Raw genomic sequence first — 21524 nt, forward strand, 5'->3', positions numbered from 1 at the left:
CTCCGACACCGCGCGAACGTTTCATAACGGTCGTATTGTACCGTATCATACAGCGGTGCCTTAACGCAGGCCGAGTCATGGTGGTATTCTCGGATTCTCTTCGCACAGTGCAACGCGAGGGACCAGGGGCCACGGGGCCGGGTCCTTAACAGGAAACGGGGCTCTAACTCGCATTCACAGAACAGGAAACGGGTGCTGGTTGCTGAAAGTCGCGAGCGAAAACGCTACCCTGGTGGGTTCCGCGGCATCCGCGTCGTGTCGCTCTCTGCTGGAGTCTCAGCGAGAGCGAAGCGGACGCGAGCAATGACATTCCCATTAAGGTGCTTTTACAGTCCCATCGGGAACTCGACTTCCTTAGATCCGACATTGACTGGTATCTCGAGGTTCGGGCGGTTCTTTCACCATTTCACTCTCCGCCGTCCCGAAGGGATTCTCGATTCGCCATCTTCTCTTCCCCCTAACTTTGCCGCAATCCACGGGCCTGGAGAGCAGGTAGTGTCCATCAGCCCAGATCGAACCAGCGTTCTGGTCAGTTGGACCCACGCCACGGCCGCACATTGATTAACATTAACCCGCGACACACCACCGTCAACAACAGCACCATGGACCTGGAGACCCAGCAGTCACCTGCAGACGCGGCCAAGCCGGATCTGTCCCACAATCTCAACAGTGGTCCCGACACCATCTCTGGCAGCAGCAGCAGCAGCAACAGCAATAGCAACAGCGGAAACAGCACCAACAAAGATGCCTTGGCTCTGGTTCTCTCACCCAGTGTCACACTCACGCTTAGTGACAATGCCCTTCTCCTATCAGGCGCCGGTATGTCTTCTTCGGTCGCAGAGTTAATCCAATTGAGGAGGACCGCCAGGCTGATTCTCTCCGCCCTGTCGATATGAGTTGAATTGCAGAGCTAGTCACCACCATCAAGAAGAAGAGCAGCCGCAGGTGTTTACCGCGTCTTAAAGACCAGGGTGAGTTTGCATCACACAAGGGGTTGGTTGCGCCAAGGACAATTCATCTCACACGGCTCTCAGCATCCAAGAGCGTCCCAAGCAGTATACCATTCTACAACATCCTCTGGGCAGAAGTCTCGGCCGACGGCAGGTGGGTGCAGATCGACTATGCCGCTGAGACGAAGGTGCATTATCTTGAACCTCGCACCGTGAGGCTCGCCATCTCCCCTTCTCCGGCCAGCCCGGAGGCGGCAGCCGCAGGAAATGCTGTCCAAGACGGCATTGTATCATGGCTAGACCGTCTTCTGGACCGTGCTTACGGGAACGCCGCCCGGCGGAAACGAGCCTGGGTTCTGGTCAACCCGCACGCCGGGCCTGGAGGAGCCGTCAAGATCTGGGAGAAGCAGGTGAAGCCCATCTTTGAGGCCGCCCGTATGCCATTGACTGTCGTGCACACCACACACCATGGCCAGGCCGTCGATCTCGCTCGCGACCTGAATATTGACGATTATGATATCGCCATCCCGTGTTCCGGCGACGGCCTGCCGCACGAGGTGTTCAACGGCCTTGGAAAGCGGCCCGACGCCCGTCGCGCCCTGTCCAAGATCGCCGTATGTCATATTCCTTGCGGCTCTGGCAACGCTATGAGTTGCAACCTGTACGGCACTCATCGCCCGACTCTGGCCGCTCTGGCCATCGTCAAGGGCGTGCCCACCCCGCTAGACTTGGTCAGCGTCACCCACGGCAACGAGCGCACCCTCAGTTTCCTCAGCCAATCCCTCGGACTGATCGCCGAGATCGATCTGGGCACCGAGCATCTACGGTGGATGGGCCACATGCGGTTCACTTACGGCTTCCTCGTCCGGGCGGTGTTGAAAAAGACATATCCGTGTGACATTGCTGTTAAAGTAGAGATTGATCAGAAGGAAGACGTCAAGAAGCACTATAGAGAGCAGGTCGCGCAAGCTGGTACTGCGTTGCCGTCGCCTCCTGGAGAGGCCGACGCAGAGGAGGGATTGGGTCTTCCTCCGCTCAAATACGGCACAGTCCAGGACAAGCTGCCTGAAGAATGGGAGCTCATTCGTCACGACAAGCTGGGCAGCTTCTACTGCGGAAATGTAAGACTCTCTACCTCCCCCATTCCCCATCCCCTTCCCCCCGCGCGCTCACCAGTCATCTCACCGGGAATGCAGATGGCCTACATGGCGCCCGACGCCAACTTCTTTTCCGCGGCCCTCGCCAATGACGGCCTCATGGACCTTATCACCACCGACGGCGACATATCTCCCATGAAGGCCATCCAATTGCAACTCGATGTCGAATCGGGCCGCTTCTTCGACAACCCCTTAGTATCGTACCGCAAGGTCGTGGCTTACCGTGTGACCCCGCGAGACCAAGATTCGGGATATATCAGCATCGACGGCGAGCCGATTCCCTTTGGTCCCATACAGGCCGAGGTCCACCGCGGGCTCGGACTTACCTTATCCAAAAATGGCGGGTTTGAGGCGCCGGGTCCGATGAACTGGGATACGGTGACTACGAGCGAGCGGCTCCTGGCTTAGGGTCCTTTGGGAATGGTCGTAGTATGCTTATTGGTGTTGGGATTGCTATTGGTATACCTGTGCTTCTTTTGTGCCTGGCATTGTTCTCTGGTGGTGAGTTAGGGGTTGGGTTGTTTTCTTCTGTTGACGGCACTCGCTGATTCGAGTGCCGATTTGGGTTCAGCGCTCCGGGGAGAGAGGAACCTGGAAGGCTCGGATCATGGATACAATACCCACATACCGACCGCTATGTTTCTGGATAGAAATAAAGTGCATTGTTTACTACAGGTTGATGGCTTTGGAATCATGATTGCATATACCCAGCCAAAATGGTGTGTATATTATTTAAAGAGAAGGCTTAATCGTCAAAGCCTCCCCAGTCCTCACTATCCTCCTCTCCCGGGCCGCCATCTCCGTTGCCATCCCTTGTTCCCTCCGTTGACTTTTTGTTCGCCGGCAAGCGGTCATCGGCAAGCGAGTCCTTGGACCTGACACGTACGGCAGGACTCCTTGTAGCTTCCTCAAGCGCATCTATTTGGTCCGTGATCCTCTGGACGATCTGCCTCGCATCCTCGTCGTCATCGGCAAGCAACCCCACCTTCTCGGCCTCGTCAACCCATATATCCAGGACGTGGATCCTCATGCCCACTGGTATCTTTTGCGAAAGGACCTTCTTGCTTGACTCGTCGCCGTCCATGGGGATCTGGTCGATCTCTGCCTCTTCCTCGAGCGACAACGGCCACTCGCCGAGCAGCACCATAACCTCGTCAACTTTGCTCATGTCCCAATTGGATAATTGTGACTCCTTCTTCTTGGTCTTGGAGCTCTCGCTCCCGCCACCATAGTCCTTCCTCATCCACCGGAACGAAGCACCAAGTACCCGCCTGACAAGCAGCAAGAACTTCTCCATGCGCAACACATCAATGCCAGTCCACTCTCGTGCCATGGTGGCCCAGAAGCCTCGCAGCCAGGGCGTCACCGACTCCCGGGGCAGCAGGAAGAGGAGGTCGGCCAGCTCCTGGCAAAGGTTCTGCTGGGGGATGGCCCGGTCGCACATCCATAGGGCGAAGAAGAGACCTTTCCATAGCTTAAGCACATCGATGGGCGTGAGGCTGGAGGCGACTTGTCGGGCGGAGAGGAAGGAGTGGAGGGAGGAGAGGGCGGCAGTGCGGATCTTGCGGTCTGTGTCGGGAGTAAGGAAGCGTGATTAGTGACAACTAGGACTTATTGACATATGACTAGCTGGCGAGGGGGCGGTGTGTTGAAGCAAGCATGGGGTAGAAGTGGGAGGCATACCGCTTGAGGCGAGGTTCTTGATGAAGGGCATGCTCCGTTCTTGGGCTGCCATTTTGACTGAAGCTTTTTGACGGCGATTGTCTTGGACTAGTGATGTGCTCAAAATAGTGTTCGGGTATCGTGTCGGCAGCTTTGGAGGGTTGAAATTGACGTCTTCAAGGCGTCGGTGCTGACATTGGGATTGTTGGCTTCGACTCGTTCGACTTGGATCGATGGGCTGGAAGTCGCGAATCGAAATCTTGTCCGCCCGGCAGAAAATCGACAGGCTCCTCCGTCCATTCCAGGCAGGCACATCAAACGGGGTCCTGGTAATTTTGATACGAGGCTATCGTATCAGAATGTAATGGAACGTACACGTTACACAGCGCAACCCCTCGGTGGGGCTCAAACCTCGGACGGTTGTGACGTGATCCAGGACAGATCAACCTCGAACTTGGGTTGGCTCTTTTCTGGCATCTGATTCTGATTTCCTCTTGCGGGAAATGCAGCATGCATTTTGCGCAACCCTCCTTCCGAGACTTGCAGAATTCAACTCGAAGGGCTGAGCGATATCCATACCATCAACTGCTGCACAGCAAATTGACTCAAGTGCTGGGGGTATTATTTAGGTTGAATAACAAACTAAGGGTTTAGGCAGCTACTAATAAAGCTATCCTTTTCTCAAGTATGTACTAGACATGTAATCCCGGCCTTTCTACGGGGCCTCGGCCCGGAGCACCTTGCTGGCTCCGTCCGGGATTCCCAACTCTCCCTCTCCAACAACCTGGAAGCACACAGCAAAAAGGTAATTCCGTCACAAGACCACATCCGGTGGACACGGTAGTTTATTCTTCAGGCCATGCCCATGGTTACCCATGGGCAGAATGGCCTCTTCACGCGGAGAAGTTCCACATGTGCTATTCCAGTTCCATTTACCCCAGATGTGGCCTGACGGTCCAGGCCCTTCTCCAGGGTCGACTTTCAACGAGCATCGCGGACCCAACTTGCCTCGGCGTGTCTCGGGTCACGGCTACGCCATCACATGCATTATGGGGCATGCTAGATCACGTAGATAGAGTTTAAATGTTGACGTCGACTGTTGGAGCCTGGGTCTTGGATCCAGTCTCTTATTGTGAAATCTATCCCACTCTTCCTCGCTCTTCCTTACCAAACACACAATACTACCCCCGACGCCAGCTACCCCCTCGACACCTGTCACCCCAAGGTCCTCATAATTTCAGGGGATCGTCAGCAGTATCCCAGACTTGAACCACTCTGGACCACCATCAGGCGACTGTCTGTCACGAATCGACAGCTTTCGGATCCCACGCGGCCTTACCCACGCCTGCATAGGGACTCAGACGTCCAGCAACCTCCGCGAGATCGGCGCAGCACCCGAAGTGTTGCAGGCGGCGGCTGTGTTAGCGTATCCATTAGCAAACCAACTTGCATTCTACCCGCTGCCGGCTCTCGCTCGGGGTGTGGGTTTCACGCAGCAGCGGTCTGCAGTGTCACAGTACAGGGGAAACGAAAGGGAAAAAAATAGGGAAACGGGCGGGAACCAACCTGAGCCCGGAAGAAAGTAAAAGTTCAAGAGCAGCCTGTCCAGTCTCGGTCGTCTCATCATTAAAATGGCGCCGAACTCGCCCTCCCGCGCCACCTCTCCATCACAACCAACATCAACGACAACAACAATCTCCTCCTCCAAATCCTCTCCGGCTGCCCGTCTACAGAGCATCGCAAACCACATCGTGATGGCCTCGACAACAAGCTTCCCCGCTGAGGTGGTTCCTCAAGCCCCCGAGGATCCCCTCTTCGGTCTCATGAGGGCTTACAGGGCCGATCCGAGCCCGAACAAGGTCGACCTGGTATGTTTCTGTTCCTAAAGTTTCAGGTGGACAAAAAGTCGCCGCCCGATCTGGCTCCCATTGGGAACCACCAACCAACCAACTGACCGACGAAGGAACTGACTGGCTGATCTGGTCTTTAGGGTATCGGCGCATATCGCGACGACAATGCGAAACCTTGGGTCCTGCCCGTTGTCAAGAAGGTGCGCAAACCCCAATCTCCCCGCCTCCTCTGTCTCCTCCGCGTTCGCATATCAAAAAAAAGATAGCCTCAAGCAAGAGTGTCGCAAGCGCGCCTTGCGCCGGAGAGCCTTGCTCACCGACGGTGGTTGCAACGCGCCCCATCCGCGCTATCAATTTAGCCGTCTGTTCTGCAGCAGCCCTAGACCCAGCAGCAGACGCATCACACCCCTTCTAAACTTACCCCTCCCCCACTTCTTCTATCTTGTCATGCCGACGTCGCCGTTGTTGCAGGCCAGCAGACTGACCGAGATATCGGGCTCCCCCCGATCGCACAGGCCGACGAGATCCTCCGCAACGACCCGGAAGCCAACCATGAGTACCTTCCCATCGCCGGTCTCGCGTCGCTGACGAGCAAGGCCGCCGAGCTGGTGTTCAGCGCCTCGTCCCCCGCCCTCGCCGACAAGCGCGTCGCCTCGGTCCAGACCATCTCGGGCACCGGCGCCGTTCACCTCGGCGCCCTTTTCCTTGCCAAGTTCTACAAGATCGCCGGTGTCAACCGCACCGTCTATCTCAGCAACCCCACCTGGGCCAATCACCATCAAATCTTCACCAATGTCGGCCTCCCCATCGCCAGCTACCCCTACTTCAACAAGGAGACGCGCGGTCTCGACTTCGAGGGCATGAAGGCTGCCCTCCGCGAGGCTCCCGACGGCAGCATCATCCTGTTGCACGCCTGCGCGCACAACCCGACGGGCGTCGACCCGTCGCTCGAGCAGTGGCGTGAGCTGGCCGCCCTGTTCAAGGAGAAGCGCCACTTCCCCTTCTTCGACACGGCTTACCAGGGCTTCGCCTCGGGCGACCTGGACCGCGATGCCGGCGCCATCCGTCTCTTCGTCGAGGAGGGCTTCGAGTTGGTCGTGGCCCAGTCCTTCGCCAAGAACTTCGGCCTCTATGGCGAGCGCGCCGGTTGCTTCCACTACGTCGCTGCCCCTGCCCCGACCGCCGCTGAGACCACCGCTCGCGTGGCCTCCCAGCTCGCCATCCTGCAGCGCTCCGAAATCTCCAACCCTCCCATCTACGGCGCCCGCATCGCCTCCATCGTCCTCAACGACCCAGCCCTGTTTGCCGAGTGGCAGGACAACCTGCGCACCATGTCCGGCCGCATCATCGAGATGCGCAAGAGGCTGAGGGCGAAGCTTGAGGAGCTCGGCACCCCCGGTACCTGGAATCACATCACCGATCAGATCGGCATGTTCAGCTTCACCGGTCTCACTGAGCCCCAGGTCCTGAAGCTGCGCGAGGAGTATCACATTTACATGACCAAGAACGGTCGGATCAGCATGGCTGGGTTGAACTCGAAGAATGTCGACTACGTCGCCGAGGCGATCGACAAGGTGGTGAGGGAAACCCAGTAGAAAGGGATCAGTGAAGATGGTGTGCATTTGTAATTGTGTTCTCTTAGACAAGACAAGATGATGCGGAGTATGCATGGCAGGGCGTCAGTCTAGAGTCCTTGCGTAGGTAGTACACACAGTCTTTTAGAGGTCTCGGATTTCTGCTCGGTCTTGGGAGATAAATCCATATCACATAACGCCGTTGAATCTGCCCTAGTTTCAAGAGTCTGTTGTGAACTGGGAAAAGGTGCGATGCTCTTCCTTCCAGGACGCTTATTTGCCCTTAAAAGTCACCTCGGGCTCAGATACAGGACAGCAAAGGTAAAGGTAATTACTCCATAGTCCACCCATGGAGTCACGGGCTCTTGGACTTGTGAACCCTGTCGACACACCCAACACCAACCACGCCTCAACCTTGAATAGAAGTCGGCAGATCCGCACAAAGTCGTGACCTGGTTTCACAGTGTCCCCGCGTCCAGCGGCAACACGAGTCCAGATTCCATGCAAGCCATCTACCTTCCTGTGCTCTCTATACAGTAGACGCCCATTTTTTTGCTTTTCATTTTTGTTACCACCCCTACAACACCGTGATCCGGATGTGCACCCAGTTGACCCCCAATCCCAGGGCTGACAATGACGCCCACGAGATGTTTGGCGAAGCGGGATACATGCTACAAACAAGATGAGAAACCCGGACTTCCAACCTGCTAGCACATGAACCTCACCATGCCTGCCTGTCCAGGAAACAAACGAGATGTCTAGAGCTGCACGGGCACACACGCCACCTAGGCACCAGGCACCGTGGCAAGCTCCGCCTCGATGACCTCCTTGACCTTGGGCGCTAACGAGTCGAGAGCACTGCTCACTGCCTGCCGCAACCTGGAGGCCTGATCCACAATCTTGGGATGCTCCATGTTGATGGCGATAGACGCCTTCAAGCAGCGCAGGGCCAAGAGATACTTCTCTGTAGATATCACGCCGTTAGCACAAGCATCAACGACAGCAAGGACATTGGAAGGAATGGACTCACTCCTGCGGATGAAGACCTCGAAGCCGGCGATCTGAGCCTCGATGTTCTTGGGGCTGAACTGGAGCAAATGCCCCAGAAACTTCATAGCATCGCCAAGAGGGTCAGTTGTCGCGGCCAACTTCAGGCCGTTGGGGTCGTCATCCTTCTTCTTTGGCTCCTCCCCTTCCTTACCCTTCTGGGCACCTGACTTGTTGGGATCCTGCTTCGCTGCCTTCTCGGCCGCCTCGCGCTCGGCCTTCTGGGCCTCTTTCCTTGCCTTCTTGGCAGCTTTCTTCTTCTCTGCTGCATCTTCCCCATTGCCCTGAGCCCCTTCCACTCCGTTCGCTCCGCCTTGGGGTTTGTCGTACATCTCCAGGTACAGGTTGACGGCGTTGAGGGCGGCGCGGGTGTAGAAGGGATGCTCGCGCAGCCGATCCTCCCAACGCACCATGTCAATGTATGCCCTGATCTGTCCTTTACGCAGCGAGAAGCTGTGGAAGTCAAACTGGTCTTCCTGCCAGATGTCGAAGATGTTGAAGATGGTGTGGTACCGCTTCAAGGCCAACCCTACATTGCCGCGCCGCTGCCAGGCCTCGCCATCCTCCGTTAGGAACCAGATGCACTGCATATCCGTGAGGTCACCGAGTGGTCCTCCCTGCGTTTCAGCCCGCGTAAACAGGCCCATTGTTGCTAGAGCCTTCTCGTTCTCATTGTTCCGCAGCTGGTACTTGGCCGCCTTGGAGTTGATGTAACGGTCCTTCGTATCCAGCGAGCGGGCGTGGTCCATCTCCTCGGCAGCCTTGGCCAGGTCACCCTGATGTTTGAATATCCTGGCCTTGGTCATGTGGAAATCCACGTTCTTGGGGTCCAGCTCTATGGCCTTCTCGACGAATTCGGTGGCTTTCGCAAGATCGCGGGACATGTGATAGTCGTAGTGCTGGGCGAGGAAGTACAGGGCTGCGCCCTTTCCCTTGGAGCTGTCGGTGTTCTCTTGGGACTCGGCATTGGAGGACTCGGAGAGCTCCTGCAGGTACTCCTCGGCCAACGCAGGCAAGGTCTCCTTCTTGAAGGGGTCCGAGTACAAGTGCTTGAGATTGGCAAATGTCGAGGGCACGCCCCGGGTGAACATGAGCTTCAGGTAAGCCTTGGCGGCAGCGCGGAATCGGTCACCTGGGGGCATCACGAGAATTAACAAGGGGTGAAAGTTATAAACCCGGATGATTTATGGCTCACCAGTAAGGAAATCCAAAGGAAGACGCTTCGCTGCGTCGGAGCGAGGGTACTTGGCTGCATACTCGGCATAGACGGCGCTAAGAGCTTCCTCGTCGGTATCTGGAATGCCAAGGGCAGCAACCAGACCTCTGTAGTAGTCTGAGTGTTCGGGATTCCGATCCAACAAGGCGCGATAGGCCTTTGCGGCCTCCTCCTTACGACCAAGCTCGGAAAGGTAGCGGGCGCGGAGCTCCATGACAGCCAGGCGATCCAAGCAGTTCTTGCAGTCTGTCTCGAGGTGGTCCAGTGCGCGCTGGATATCGCCCAGTTCGGCAATGATGGTGTTCTTGTACAACAGGGCTTCCGAGTGCTCGAGGTCCGTCCGCAGCGGAGTCACAGTCATCGACTTCTCATAGGTAGTCAGAATGTTCTCGGCCTGCTGGAGATTCCCTTCGAGGTGGTAGGCAATGGCGAGGGCAGTCCAATTTTGGCGAAGCTGAGGCCGGGCCTTGAGCATGTTGAACCTGCTCTGGACGTAGCCCGGGTAATCACGCATCTGTATCTGCAGCACGGCTAGGTCACGCTGGATCTGATGCGAATCAGGCTCCAGCTTCAGGGCAAACTTGTAAGCCTTGATGGCCTCGTCGAAGTTCTTGTTGGTCCGGTACAGGATGCCGTAGACATGCCAGCAGATGTACGACTTCATGTCGATGGTCAAAGCCTCCTTGGCGAGGGCGAATGCCTCCTCTGTCTTGCCCTGAGCATTCAGGATGAGGGCCTTCATGGAGATTGTGTCGGCATGCTTGGGGTTCTTCTTGAGGATCTGCTCGGCGGCCTTGAGGCCGCGCTTGTACTGCTTGTCCTCATAGTACCGGATGACGGTACGAAAGAGGTTGGCCTCTCTCGTACTTAATGTTTGCGGCGGCATCGGGATGGGCAGAAGGATCGGTCTCGACGGAGGCTGCTGAGGGCGCAGACAAAGCAAGTCGGGCGCTGAGGGCGGCCTTGAAATCGAGGAAGTTGGTTGGAGGAAGACCTGCTTGAACTCCGGGGACGGCGACGGGAGGCGGCGGCGTGGGGCGGGGACGGAGAAAAGTGTCGGGTTGGCTGTTTGGTAGCGTACCTTCGTTGGGGACCAGGTATACCTATAAAAACTGGGGCGGGCGACGCACCGCGGTTAGCGTTTGCGTGTCGCCACAAAGGCTTTGTTGAGTGCCCTACGTCGAGGCTTCAGGCAGCGTCGAGGTCTTTGGAGGATGCGAATGGTTTTGATCTCTGCGCCGAATACTGCATTTCTTTTCGGGGTTGGATTTGTGTCTTGGCGCGGCAGAGGGTTGCTGTTTTCAGTTCATGGAGGGGCTTTCCCCAAAGCCCCACTAAAATCCCCCAGCGGGCAGCTACCAAGGTGCAGGTGTCTACCTCGTACCTAAGGTAAGCTTCTATATACCGACTCGTAGATCCCTCATATGGCATACTCGTAGTTCCTTACTGTCCATACCATACCTTGGCCGTGGAAACCCAGTCCAGGTCTCATCAACGATAGCTACAACCTCTGACAGCTTCACAAGACTGAAATAAAAGACTTGAGTTGGTCTTTTAAGCGCTGGTTGGACTATACGAGACAAGGCCTTCCACCTCCATGAAATACGCACGTACTCGTATGTACATCAGACCCATATCACACACCTACATTGTACATGCCCGTGCACAAGGTCCGCCGCCGACTCGTCATCCATCTCTTGTTGGTGATGGTGACAATCCGCGGGCTTTTCGCCATTCCGCCAAGGCCTGTTCCCAACTGACCAATGCTGCATCACCGCCGCACCGTTGCCGGACAACGTCCCATGTCCGGGACCGGACGATATTCTCGACACCCATCTCTTGCCGGAGGATGAGAGCCAACTGCTCCGTCCGCGGCTCCGTCGGGAAGAATCGAGCCGAATAGGGGTCCAGTCTCTCGTCCACGACGCGCTCGCGGTTCTTTTCGTTCTCGGCCTCCCTGAGTGCCTTCTCTGGGTCATCGGGGTCCGGACTAGTGGCTACCACGGAACAGTAACTCAGGACGTCGGACCGAACCTGCCATGATGGGAACAGTACCTTGTCCTTGAACGAATTGCATGCGGCGGGATCTATGTGGTGCGTAAGCGGCCGCGGTCCCAGACGGGATGTTGACGCCGGATCAAACCCCGCCCGGGAGGGCGTCTCGAGAGCATTCAAGTTCTGGGTTATGGTGTCATCAATCGAGCTTCGTGATAACCGAAGGAACTCTGTAGGCCGTGTCAGATAGAAGTAGAACAGACCAAACTCGGGGCTTCTTGTGAGGGGGGTCGTGCATGCCTCTCAGTGTAGAAGTCGAAAAACAAAACTGAGGAGTCAGCTGAGGCGGGGACGAAGGCTCCGTCATAGCACCGGAGTTTGTGCTCTCCGAAGCCTGTGAAGCAACTGTTTGAGCTGTGCCCTCGTCCCTGGACCTCTTGGCCGCCGACTTTCTCCAGAAAAGTCCAGCCAGTTTGGTGGAGTGAATGGATCCGAGTTTGAGTAAGGTCTGCTCGTGAGGCTATCCCAGCCTTTGCCACGTCAATGTGCTCTGGGTTTTTATGGGTGGGCCTTTTTTGTTGATTCGGATGCCCGGCTATGTCGTCGATGTCCGAATCTTCGATTGACTCTTCGAAGGTCCATGTTGGTTGCTGATGCTGGTGGGTCTCAGCACCATGACAACTTCTCAACTGTGGCGTCATGTGGCGGTTTGTTTCGAGGCTGGAGCAACGCCATTGGCACAACCCCTCCAAAGCCACCCACCCAAGCCTCCATCGCCGCGGGATGTCCCGGTGGTTCGACCGCAACTCGATGTACGTACGGCATCCGGCTTCCTTTGGCATCCGGTTTCTTGTGCCATGGTGCAACATGTGCCGTTGGCGACCATCTTCTTGAGTCAAGAATGCCTCGGTTCGGTTCCTGGGGTGTTGCCCTCTCCTAAGACTCTACGGCATGTCGAGAAGTCGATGTGTGGTGCTTCCAGAGCCAACAAAACGAAGTGAGGAAGCCTGCAGTGACCACTCCGATCATTTAACCAATTTGTGGGATGTTGCGCCTCCCCCTTTCCGTGATTATACGCGTGGGATGGTTAAGCCGGGTGCCCGTCCTCTGTGTAACTCATGGAGATAACCGACAATCTTCAACTTGTGCCTGGGTACAGTACTTAGCTAATGTCTGACAGGATTCCGGGGGGCGCTGTCTCTGTGTTACACGGAGAATAACCTCCTACTCAGATTGACTGCTGTCAGGTCTCAGTGCTGGGAATCACCTCTCTTTTCAAAAAGGATGCTTCAGACACCATCAGGGAGAACTGGGCCTGGGTACGCCGCGTGTCAGTGTTGTCGTCGATACACACCCTCAGCCCAAGTTGTATGTTGTCTACGTAGGTCCCAAGGCTTTCCTGTCAAAGTGATCGGAGGTCTTTTCCCACCTCAACACATATAGTATCACACTGCCGCCGATGGCCTTCCCCCAGACCCCGCCCATAGGATTGCTTGGTCTTAACCAGAGGCGTCATGGATTCTTCACCACGTTCGGCCCTAATAGTTCTCCGATGTCATGGCCAACGAGAATTAACATCGAAACCCTTTTCCACCGGGAACCTGGCCAGACGTGGCTTGACACTGGGTGTAACCCATTTCACCACATCTTCATCGAGTTTCGGTCTAACCTACCCCTTTCATTATTGTTCGATTTTCGTTGTCATATGGTGCCTCACCAAGTTTGCTTTCTTCGAGCCCGCGGGTTCCGATACCTCTCTGTCAGCAGAGCCTAGGGAAGGTAGGTAGCTCTCACACATGCTCGTGGATGGAAGAATAATAATAGGGAAAAAAGAGGTACGTTTTTCCTGCGTACGGGTGACCACGGACGAGCCGCCGGGACAATCATCCTATCAGGCCGTTGGATGACTGCAAGGTCGAGCCAGAAACCAGGGACAGTGTCGCGTCATCCATCTTGCGGCGGCAGACGGCCGGCGAGGGACCAGCGGGCGTGGGGAGCAAGGGAGAAGGGTCTTGGCAACGACAGTAGAGCAGTAGGCAAGGCGGCCCGTCTAGCCGCATCGAATCAACCACAGAAGACAGAGACCTGGGATGCCACCCTGCGCTCTGCCGTCCTCGTTTGCAGAACCATCAACGGCAGCAAGCAAGCCAAGCAGCGGTTCATCCAGACTTGGTCCATCAACGGGCTTGTCTTCCGGAACCTGTTATCGCGCCCGCAAGATCCACATGCGCCTAGCCACTTACGGAGTAGCTCCGCAGGTCCTGGGAAGATCCAGAAGACGACCGAAGTGAAGGTTACATCAACCCATCAACCCGCGCCCACGGGAGCAGAAATTCGATACGTTCGATACCTCCGAAGCTCGATACCCGTCGCCTATGCAAGCCTCCCAAAGAAGGCGTGGAAGCGTGACTTGGCGGGCTCCAGAAAACAACCAGAACACCACGTCCCGGGGTGACCTTCCGGGTCATCCATTAAAGCCTAAACTGCCACATGGACATCAGCCAAATACCCAACAATATGGCCCGACAGCCCTGGGTGTGTACTCGATGGTCGAAGAGCAGTCGATAGAGTGAGAGCGGGATTTTCTTACTGCACTCCGTCCGGACGTAGTACTTACTCTGTGCCTCCCGCCGTAGTGTACGTACACAAACATACATACGTATGTCCACACAATCCATCTACCGTTCGTAGCAAAGTTAACAAGTTGCCATGCTCCCAGAGCATTGGTGGTGTGGCCCCTGAGCGCTTGGCCAGCCTTGCGCCGGAAAGGCACGGTCCAGCGTGCCGATGAACGATTCATGCATTGTGAATATTCCCCGGACTGGTTGGTATCTGTGGCTAACTCACTCTCATGCACTTTTGAAGACCCGCCAGCCTGGTTGACAAATTCCAAGTCCATGTGATAATTGGGTAGAGGCCATTTTGGCTGTATGCTTTTCCGGGTTGATTTGTTTGTGACAATGGTTACGGAAAAAAATGGTTTTACATACGACCTAATTTCACCACATCTGAACCCTCCATTCTGAATCTGAATCGCAGAATGGAAACTACCCCCCCCCCTGTCCTGGTTAGTTCGCTCCAGCAGGCTCAGCTTGCAATGATGGTGCTGCACATGCTGCTCTGGAACGTACGTGCCTACGTAGGTCCATTGGGCACATAGGTACTGGAGTACCAGGGTCTGGGAGAAATACCGGTCGGTTGACGAAAGGCCGGTGTTGCATGCAAAGTGGAGAGAAACACAGACCGCTCTGGTCACTTAAGGCTCAGATTGCTGCCCGGCTCCAGTTCACAGTATACCCGATCCTCAAAGCGGCAGGCCGTTCGTATTGGCCAGAATGCCGGCTGAAAAGAAGAACGAGAAGAGTATTTTACAGAGATCATCAGGAGATGTGCGGAGTACATACATACCTACAGAGGTATGAGTCCATGCACGACAATGTCTCGAGCCTTTCTACCCACCAGCTGTCGTGTGTGGGGGTGGTAAGTAGCCCAGACGATACGTCTGCTTCCAGACAAGCATGTCGTTACTTCAACAGGACTCGAGACGAGCAGTAAGATCCCGGGGTATTCCAGTCGGGCATAAGCGAGGCTGTGAGCCTAGACCGTTTCATCTGGGTTAAACGGATGTCGTTGTCGAGTGGAGGTGTCCTTTCCGTGCAAACAGGGCAAATCTCGGAGCATCTGTTTCCCAGATCGTCCCGTCCGGCCAGCGTGGCCGTGTGTCACCGTCGAGGGGTGCTGGGGTGTCCGTCCGTGACGGGCCGAGTAAACGGGCGCTTGTTGTCGTTTAGCCAGCCCTTGGCGACAATCACAGAGAGGTCCGCGCGGCAGTTGGTCGAGTGACAACGCCTCTCCAAGGCATGCCTCGGATGGGTTGTGTCTGGCGAGAAGCCCTTCGCGCGCCAGCCTACCGGGGCTCGTCTTGTAGAGTACTCCGGGTGCCTCGATGATCTCTTGCTTATTCGAAGCACCGCACACGCGGTGCCGATGGCGTACCCCTGAATATGCCACCTTTGTAACTCGGATGCCTCCATTGCGGAAAGGGATAGCCATCATCCTTGGGGACGAAGTGCGGCCGAGTTTCTGGTGGATACGCCTTTTGCGCGTCCCACGGCCGTGGGAAACGGGCCGTAACTCGGTCGAACTGAGTTGCAAGGATTCCTCCTTGTGCCGTCGGATTGGTGGACGATGAATTTGTACGCAGATCTCCGTAGACCAACACTCTCAGCCAAGGGTGGTGCCAGGCCACACCGGGCCACCGGGAGGGAGAAGTTGAGAGGCCCGGAGAGACGACAGGTATCCGAAGCCCAGTTGGGCAATGGCTGGCGACTGTGGCACGAAGACTCCAATGATTCAGTTGCTCCACCATAAATTCGGTACTTCTGTGGTGTTTACGAAAGAGTCCGTCCATGGAGGATAGCCGCGATTTTGCGATGGCAAAGCCTCCACTTTCCCCCCAATGGCCGTGTCCTTGGACCGAATCCCATTGCCTCCATCAACTCCTTCTGGATCATGGCTCGAACGACAGATGACATGCAGGTCGGGTAGGTCAGTCGGACGAGCAACAGCTTGGTCCACAAAGCTGTGACCATGAGACCCGTTTGACATGACCAGTCTCGTCTGGTCCGGGAAAAATGGTATGGGCGCGTCGTTGAACATCTCCCCTGGCCCGAGTGAGGCTGCATGTTGAGATTAATTTGTTTTTAGCATCACGCTTCCGCCTCCATAGACAGTGGGAAGTATGCCCAAGAACCGGCTGTCAAGCAAAAGATCAAGGTTAAGCACCAATGTGACGAGACGCCCTTGGTCAAGTGTCCAAGACACACCTCGGTGACTTCCCCGTAGGAATCAGTGCTGATCGAGTGTTGGCCATGAACGTGACCTCAAGGAGAGAGCCGACTACGTACCCTCAAGCTTTCGGAGGATTGTGTTAGCACATCATCGGCTGGCTTGCTAGCGCGTGCCGTAGTCGCCGTTGATGATCCTGGGGCATCGGCTGGCATGTCCAAAGATCCGCTGGAGACCCACCGCCGGTTGCTTGTGCTCGCTCGCTTCTGCCCGCATCGGCTCCAGCGAGGGGCGGCGGAGGCGGAGCAGCAGACGAGATAGCCGACCTTCTCGAACCACACCATCCAGCACATTGTTTGGGCCAGTCCGTGCGGCCCAACCGGGCTTTTCAAGCTGCCTGTCACGGGGGATCGAATCTCGTCCCTCTCGATTCGTGTCGTGACCTTGTGCGTACAAAGTAGTGTATTCAGTCTGTACATACGCACGTCGCACGTACGAATTGCAGGGTGGTAAGCATTGTCCTTCTGCATCGCGAGGCACGAAGCGCTGCCAACTGTATCAGTCGGTCGCCCTCTGCACATATGAGTACTTGCGTATTCTTGGATGCTCTCCGTCGTCTGAATCGTCAACGATCCCCCCCTCCACTTGGCCACAAAACAACCGACTTCACAGTTATCCAGGCCCACTGGCTTAGTTAGTCACCCCAACGGCTGTCGCATCAGGCAGTTTGTTGGATTCTGTGCCTGAATGAGAAAAGAAGAGCTAAGTGAGCCGGCGTTGGGGGTTCGTAGCTCGAGGCATGGCAGAGTGTGCTGTGCTTGACGTGTGTACGCATTTCAATAGGGTACGACCCATGCTCAGTGACGGATGTTTTGGGGGGCGAGAGAGCGAAATCCCCCATGAAATGTTGTTGGTTCTTGGGCAATCCAGATGCAACCGGAAGAAGCGTGAAACAGGCCGTGAGCTCTCTGCACAACCCCACCGCAACCTGGAAATTATGGTCCAGGGGTCCATTGAAGTGAACAGCACCCCGGAGATTTTCATCTGTTCAGACTTCCAGGTTGTCTTGTGAATTTCAGACAGGCCGGCGGAGCATGACCCTCAGCACAACACAACACAACACAAGTGATGTAAAGTGAATACAATTCCAAGGTTGCTTTTCCCAGGAGAAGAAGTGACTGAGATGAGGAACCTACCTGCCAGGTAGCCAAGTTTGACGACCTGACGAGGGTGTGGGGGGAAAGGGAAGGAAGTGACCTGGAAGGAAGGAAAGAAGGAAGCAAAGAGGGGGGGGGGGGTAGGGGCGGCAGGGGATTCCACAAAGGTTGGTTAGGGGTAGCCGTTGGAGGAAGGAGGGGTGTGGAGGTGTGGGAGTGGAAGGCTGCGAGGAAGTTACCGGGAAGGGATGCCGTCCCGGTGCCTTGCTTCCTCCCCTGGCGCTGGGTCCAAGTCTTCACTTTATGGGCCTCGCCAATCGATGGCTGTTACCGTATATTACACCTGGTATTACGGTATGGAACCCCCGTCCATGCCCCTTGGAGCCGTTGCGCGGATTGCTTCCCGTACCGAGCTCGCACTGCAGCTGCGTTAAGTGAACATTTCCCAGTCGAGTTGCAGCCAAATCCAAAGAAAAAAAAAGCAGCCACACCAACAACAGGCAGGTCAGTCCACACAGGAACGCCGGCCCCAGGTCGCGTCGAATCCCCTTGTCGCCCTATTTGGGCCCCATGGAATCGTGGCTCCATAAAAAATCTAATTAAATTCTCAATCATCATGGCTCACCCCCCCGAGGGAGGCCCGTCACGACTCTTGTCGTCGTCTTTGGACTCGCTTCCCGCCCAGCCGCGCGCGCATCCTGACTTCGACGCGCCTGCTGTCGAGCTCCAACAACAGCAGCACCACCACCAACAACATCATCACCACCATTCCCGCCCTGACCACCAGCTCCCACAGCTTCCCCAGCCCCTGACGGACGGCCAGGGCCGCGCGCAGCCCGCCAAGTCTTTGCCGAACAGCAGCACGGTCGAGCCCGGCTACTACTCCCACTACGTTCCCTCAACTGAGCACGGCCCAGGCACCGCTGCTTATCCTCCTGCCACTTCTACCGCACACGCCGACGCGAAGCACATCTCGAATGGTACCGCCGTCTTCCCAGTCGACCCGCGCTTGAGCGATCGCGCCCCCGTTGCACATCCCGCGAGCACAGCGCCGGTTGTCCCCAGCACTCCAACCACTACCACCAGCACCACGCAACACAACGGCGCCGCCGCAACACCAATCCTCCCCGACATGTCCAACACACAGCCACCTCCCGGGCCCCCGCGCCAGCCTGTCACCTACGCGAGCCCGGCGGCCTATCCGCCTGTCGGCATGCCGCCCGTGACCACGCCGTACATGTACGCGCACCCGGTGCCTCCGGATCCCTACCGTCCGAGCCCGACCCTCCCGAGCATGCGGACCCTCGATCCTCGGCAGCCCCAGCCTCAGCCGCCGCACGGCATTCCTTTGGCCAGCCATATTCCTGCCACAATGGCTCCGCCGCCGCCGCCGCCGCCCATGGGTTATTACGGCGTCCATCCGCACCCCATGTACGGCCTGCCGGACCATAACCCCATGCGTTACGCCATCCCTCCCGGCTTGCCTCACGATCCGCGACTGGCCCTGAGCGGAGGCAGGCACAAAAAGGTACCGGAATTCTCCACGAACCCTCTGCATGTTCTTGATGGCCGAGGAATATCGTGATGTGCTAACCGCGGGTGCCGTTTGGCTGCGACCCTTAGGAGATCAAGCGCCGGACAAAAACCGGTTGTTTGACCTGTCGTAAGCGCAGGATAAAGGTAAGGAAGCTAGTGCCATGCGTGCTATGCCTCTTGTCTGCCTCCTTTCCTCCCATCAGCCCCTCGTTTCCTGATCCCTTTACAAGCCAACGTGGAATGTGTGTCTGGCGCCTTGGGCTGGGGTTGCATGTCAAAACAACAACCGTTTCGGCCGCTAAGCTTCGCGCCGCGATCTCGGTTGCGGTCGCTTCGCTCAGCCGACATGGGCCTCGCTGCGCCCCGGAAATCTGACATGACAAGGCAGTTGTCGCAACGGAGGCTTCAATCTTTTGTCAGCCAATTCTTGTTGGACATGAGGTTGACACCTCACCACCAACCTCTCATACCCCTTGCCCCTGACTCACCTGTCAAACCAAAGCATGCAAACACTGATGGCTAACATGACAATTCGCTTCGTTTAGTGCGACGAGGGGCAGCCCGGGTGCAACAACTGCAAAAAGTCAAAGCGCGAATGCTTGGGCTACGACCCCATCTTCAAACAACAACAAACCCCGAGCTCCATGCAGGCTGCCCAAAACGCGCAGTCCAACGCCACCACGACTACCGCCGCCGCCACTCCTTCTGTGCCGTCCACCGTCCCGTCATCGGTACCATCCTCGGTCCCACCCCCGGTGCCGACTCCAGTCCCGTCTTCGGTCCCGTCCTCATCCGTCCCGCCGACGGTGCCGTCAGCCTTGCCGTCGACGCTGCCTTCCTCGGCCCCGCCTCACCCGTCATACCAGGCATCATACCCCCCTCCCCTCCCGTCCAACGCCCCGTCTAATTCGACCCCGTCGACGACTGCTCCATCGAGTGTCAAGCCTGAACCTGGCCCTTACGACTATTCGACTGCCATTGACCCCGCACTGCAAGGGTCTGACCCATCTCGGCCTTCCCGTTACCTCCCGCAGCAAAATAGCGCTGCCCAGGGCACTGACCAGAGCGCTGCTCCCAGTGACCCGAATCACTACCGGGGATCCTTCCCTCCTGCTCCTAGTCTGTCTGCCCCTTCTCATTCCTAGCATTGCAAGAACATGGTCACTCATACGATTCATCCAGCAAAGAAAATGAAAGTCGATGAGCTTATCGCTCTCGGCGGCCCAGCTCCCGAGCTGTCCAGTGCCCCGCCGCCCTCCGAGACGCTCGATGAAATGACGAGGCTATATTATGAGGTTTACGCTCCCGGTCTCGCCCATTTCTTCGAGTCTCGGTGGTATAGCTTCGCAAACAAGGTGGACGCTGCCAACTCCACGACCTTGCTTCACGGAAACCAGGCCCTCGTTTCCGTCTTCGCTTCTTTCATCCAGACAATTTCCAAGATTAAGAGCACCGATCCTGCCGACATGGTCTCTTCTGGCCACCTCGAATCATCCGTCATCTGGTCGCTTGCCCGCCTTCCTCTGTCAGCCGCCCTCGCCCAGCGTCAACTCCACCCAGGCACGGCGCCTGCCGAGGATGATGGTTGGGAGGCACGAGGCCGCTTCCAGGTTTTCCAGGCCCTCCTGGAAGGCGAGAATTTGATGTCTAACCCCCTCACCCCTCCGCATGCTGCGAGCATCGACCCGGTGCGCCGGAATGAATTCGAGTTCTGGTTCCAGCTGGGCAATTTCCTGCTCCAGGCCACCTCGTCTTCAAGTCACGATGACATCCGAGCAAGGGAACGGTGTCTTCACTCGATGCGCAGCCTGCTCGATGGCCGCGAGAATCGCGACGTTATCTACAGCATAGCCGTGCTGCGGGAGTTCACGAGGCACTGGGATGCAATCCACAACGAGCAAAATGTCCCTCAGCGTCTGGAAGAGTCGGATCCCCGCAGCAGGCTTGCCGTAGCCACGAGGTTCATCCGAGATGAATCGACCGCGACAGGCACGACCAACATCATCCGCCGTTTCTCCGAGCTGGCGTACCGCGCTTACGTTCGCCCGGGCGTCAATGTATGCAGGGCCATCGGCAAGGATCAGGTATCGGTTTAAGAGACATGGCTTGGCGGAGTGTATTCTCGGGCAGTAAGCAAGCTGGCATTTTGATTTGTTGACCACGGGAAACATTTGTACATAGATGGGATAGATTATTGGGGAGTTGGTGTCCCGCACACCGGCACCGCCAGCTTGCTTCTGCTCGGTTTACATTTTGTTGGATTTTGGTTGTATATTTATTTTATCCATTGTTAGAATCATGTCGCACAGACATATTGTTGCTGGGTTTGGTTATTGTGGAGGAAAGGGGAGGACAGTGAGGGTAGCACTCGGCCCGCCATGGCCAAGGTGTGTCACACCATTGCCTGGCTCGTTTGTCTTGGTTGGGGTGACAAGTAAGAGGGTGTTGGCTTTTAGACTCTGGTAAGGTGCCGTCCCTCGAGCATCGATTACTGAGGTTTGTGTTGTAGGTTAAGGGTTAGAGGCGTTTAGGGAAAAGCATTAATTGTCTCTAGAGGAGAGACACAAAAGTCTACTTTCCGCGGCTGTGCAA

General features: G+C 56.5%; 6 protein-coding genes across 6 annotated transcripts; 3 read left to right on the top strand and 3 right to left on the bottom strand.

The window, feature by feature from the left end:
* Nucleotides 1-602: 602 nt before the first annotated feature.
* VTJ04DRAFT_4147 (uncharacterized protein) lies at nt 603-2515 on the top strand (the record flags this gene model as incomplete). Its single annotated transcript, XM_069362125.1, has 4 exons — nt 603-819; nt 909-971; nt 1035-2071; nt 2147-2515. The coding sequence occupies 4 exons, from the start codon at nt 603-605 to the stop codon at nt 2513-2515; spliced, it is 1686 nt and encodes a 561-aa protein (XP_069219103.1).
* A 337-nt stretch (nt 2516-2852) lies between these two features.
* On the bottom strand, nt 2853-3842 carry VTJ04DRAFT_4148 (uncharacterized protein; the record flags this gene model as incomplete). The annotated part of the gene is made up of 2 exons (XM_069362126.1): nt 2853-3676; nt 3791-3842. 2 exons carry the CDS (start codon nt 3840-3842, stop codon nt 2853-2855), a joined length of 876 nt encoding a protein of 291 aa, XP_069219104.1.
* Nucleotides 3843-5400: 1558 nt separating this feature from the next.
* On the top strand, nt 5401-7214 carry VTJ04DRAFT_4149 (uncharacterized protein; the record flags this gene model as incomplete). Its single annotated transcript, XM_069362127.1, has 3 exons — nt 5401-5637; nt 5760-5819; nt 6135-7214. 3 exons carry the CDS (start codon nt 5401-5403, stop codon nt 7212-7214), a joined length of 1377 nt encoding a protein of 458 aa, XP_069219105.1.
* A 764-nt stretch (nt 7215-7978) lies between these two features.
* VTJ04DRAFT_4150 (uncharacterized protein) lies at nt 7979-10342 on the bottom strand (the record flags this gene model as incomplete). Its single annotated transcript, XM_069362129.1, has 3 exons — nt 7979-8157; nt 8224-9372; nt 9436-10342. The coding sequence occupies 3 exons, from the start codon at nt 10340-10342 to the stop codon at nt 7979-7981; spliced, it is 2235 nt and encodes a 744-aa protein (XP_069219106.1).
* A 6062-nt stretch (nt 10343-16404) lies between these two features.
* Nucleotides 16405-16756, bottom strand: VTJ04DRAFT_4151 (uncharacterized protein; the record flags this gene model as incomplete). Its single annotated transcript, XM_069362130.1, has 2 exons — nt 16405-16632; nt 16736-16756. 2 exons carry the CDS (start codon nt 16754-16756, stop codon nt 16405-16407), a joined length of 249 nt encoding a protein of 82 aa, XP_069219107.1.
* A 1256-nt stretch (nt 16757-18012) lies between these two features.
* Nucleotides 18013-21028, top strand: VTJ04DRAFT_4152 (uncharacterized protein; the record flags this gene model as incomplete). The annotated part of the gene is made up of 4 exons (XM_069362131.1): nt 18013-18924; nt 19020-19076; nt 19478-20051; nt 20115-21028. The coding sequence occupies 4 exons, from the start codon at nt 18013-18015 to the stop codon at nt 21026-21028; spliced, it is 2457 nt and encodes an 818-aa protein (XP_069219108.1).
* Between the last annotated feature and the right edge of the window lie 496 nt (nt 21029-21524).

The sequence above is a fragment of the Mycothermus thermophilus genome (assembly GCF_041956435.1).
Source record: "Mycothermus thermophilus strain CBS 625.91 unplaced genomic scaffold VTJ04scaffold_3, whole genome shotgun sequence".
Classification (NCBI taxonomy): domain Eukaryota; kingdom Fungi; phylum Ascomycota; class Sordariomycetes; order Sordariales; family Chaetomiaceae; genus Mycothermus; species Mycothermus thermophilus.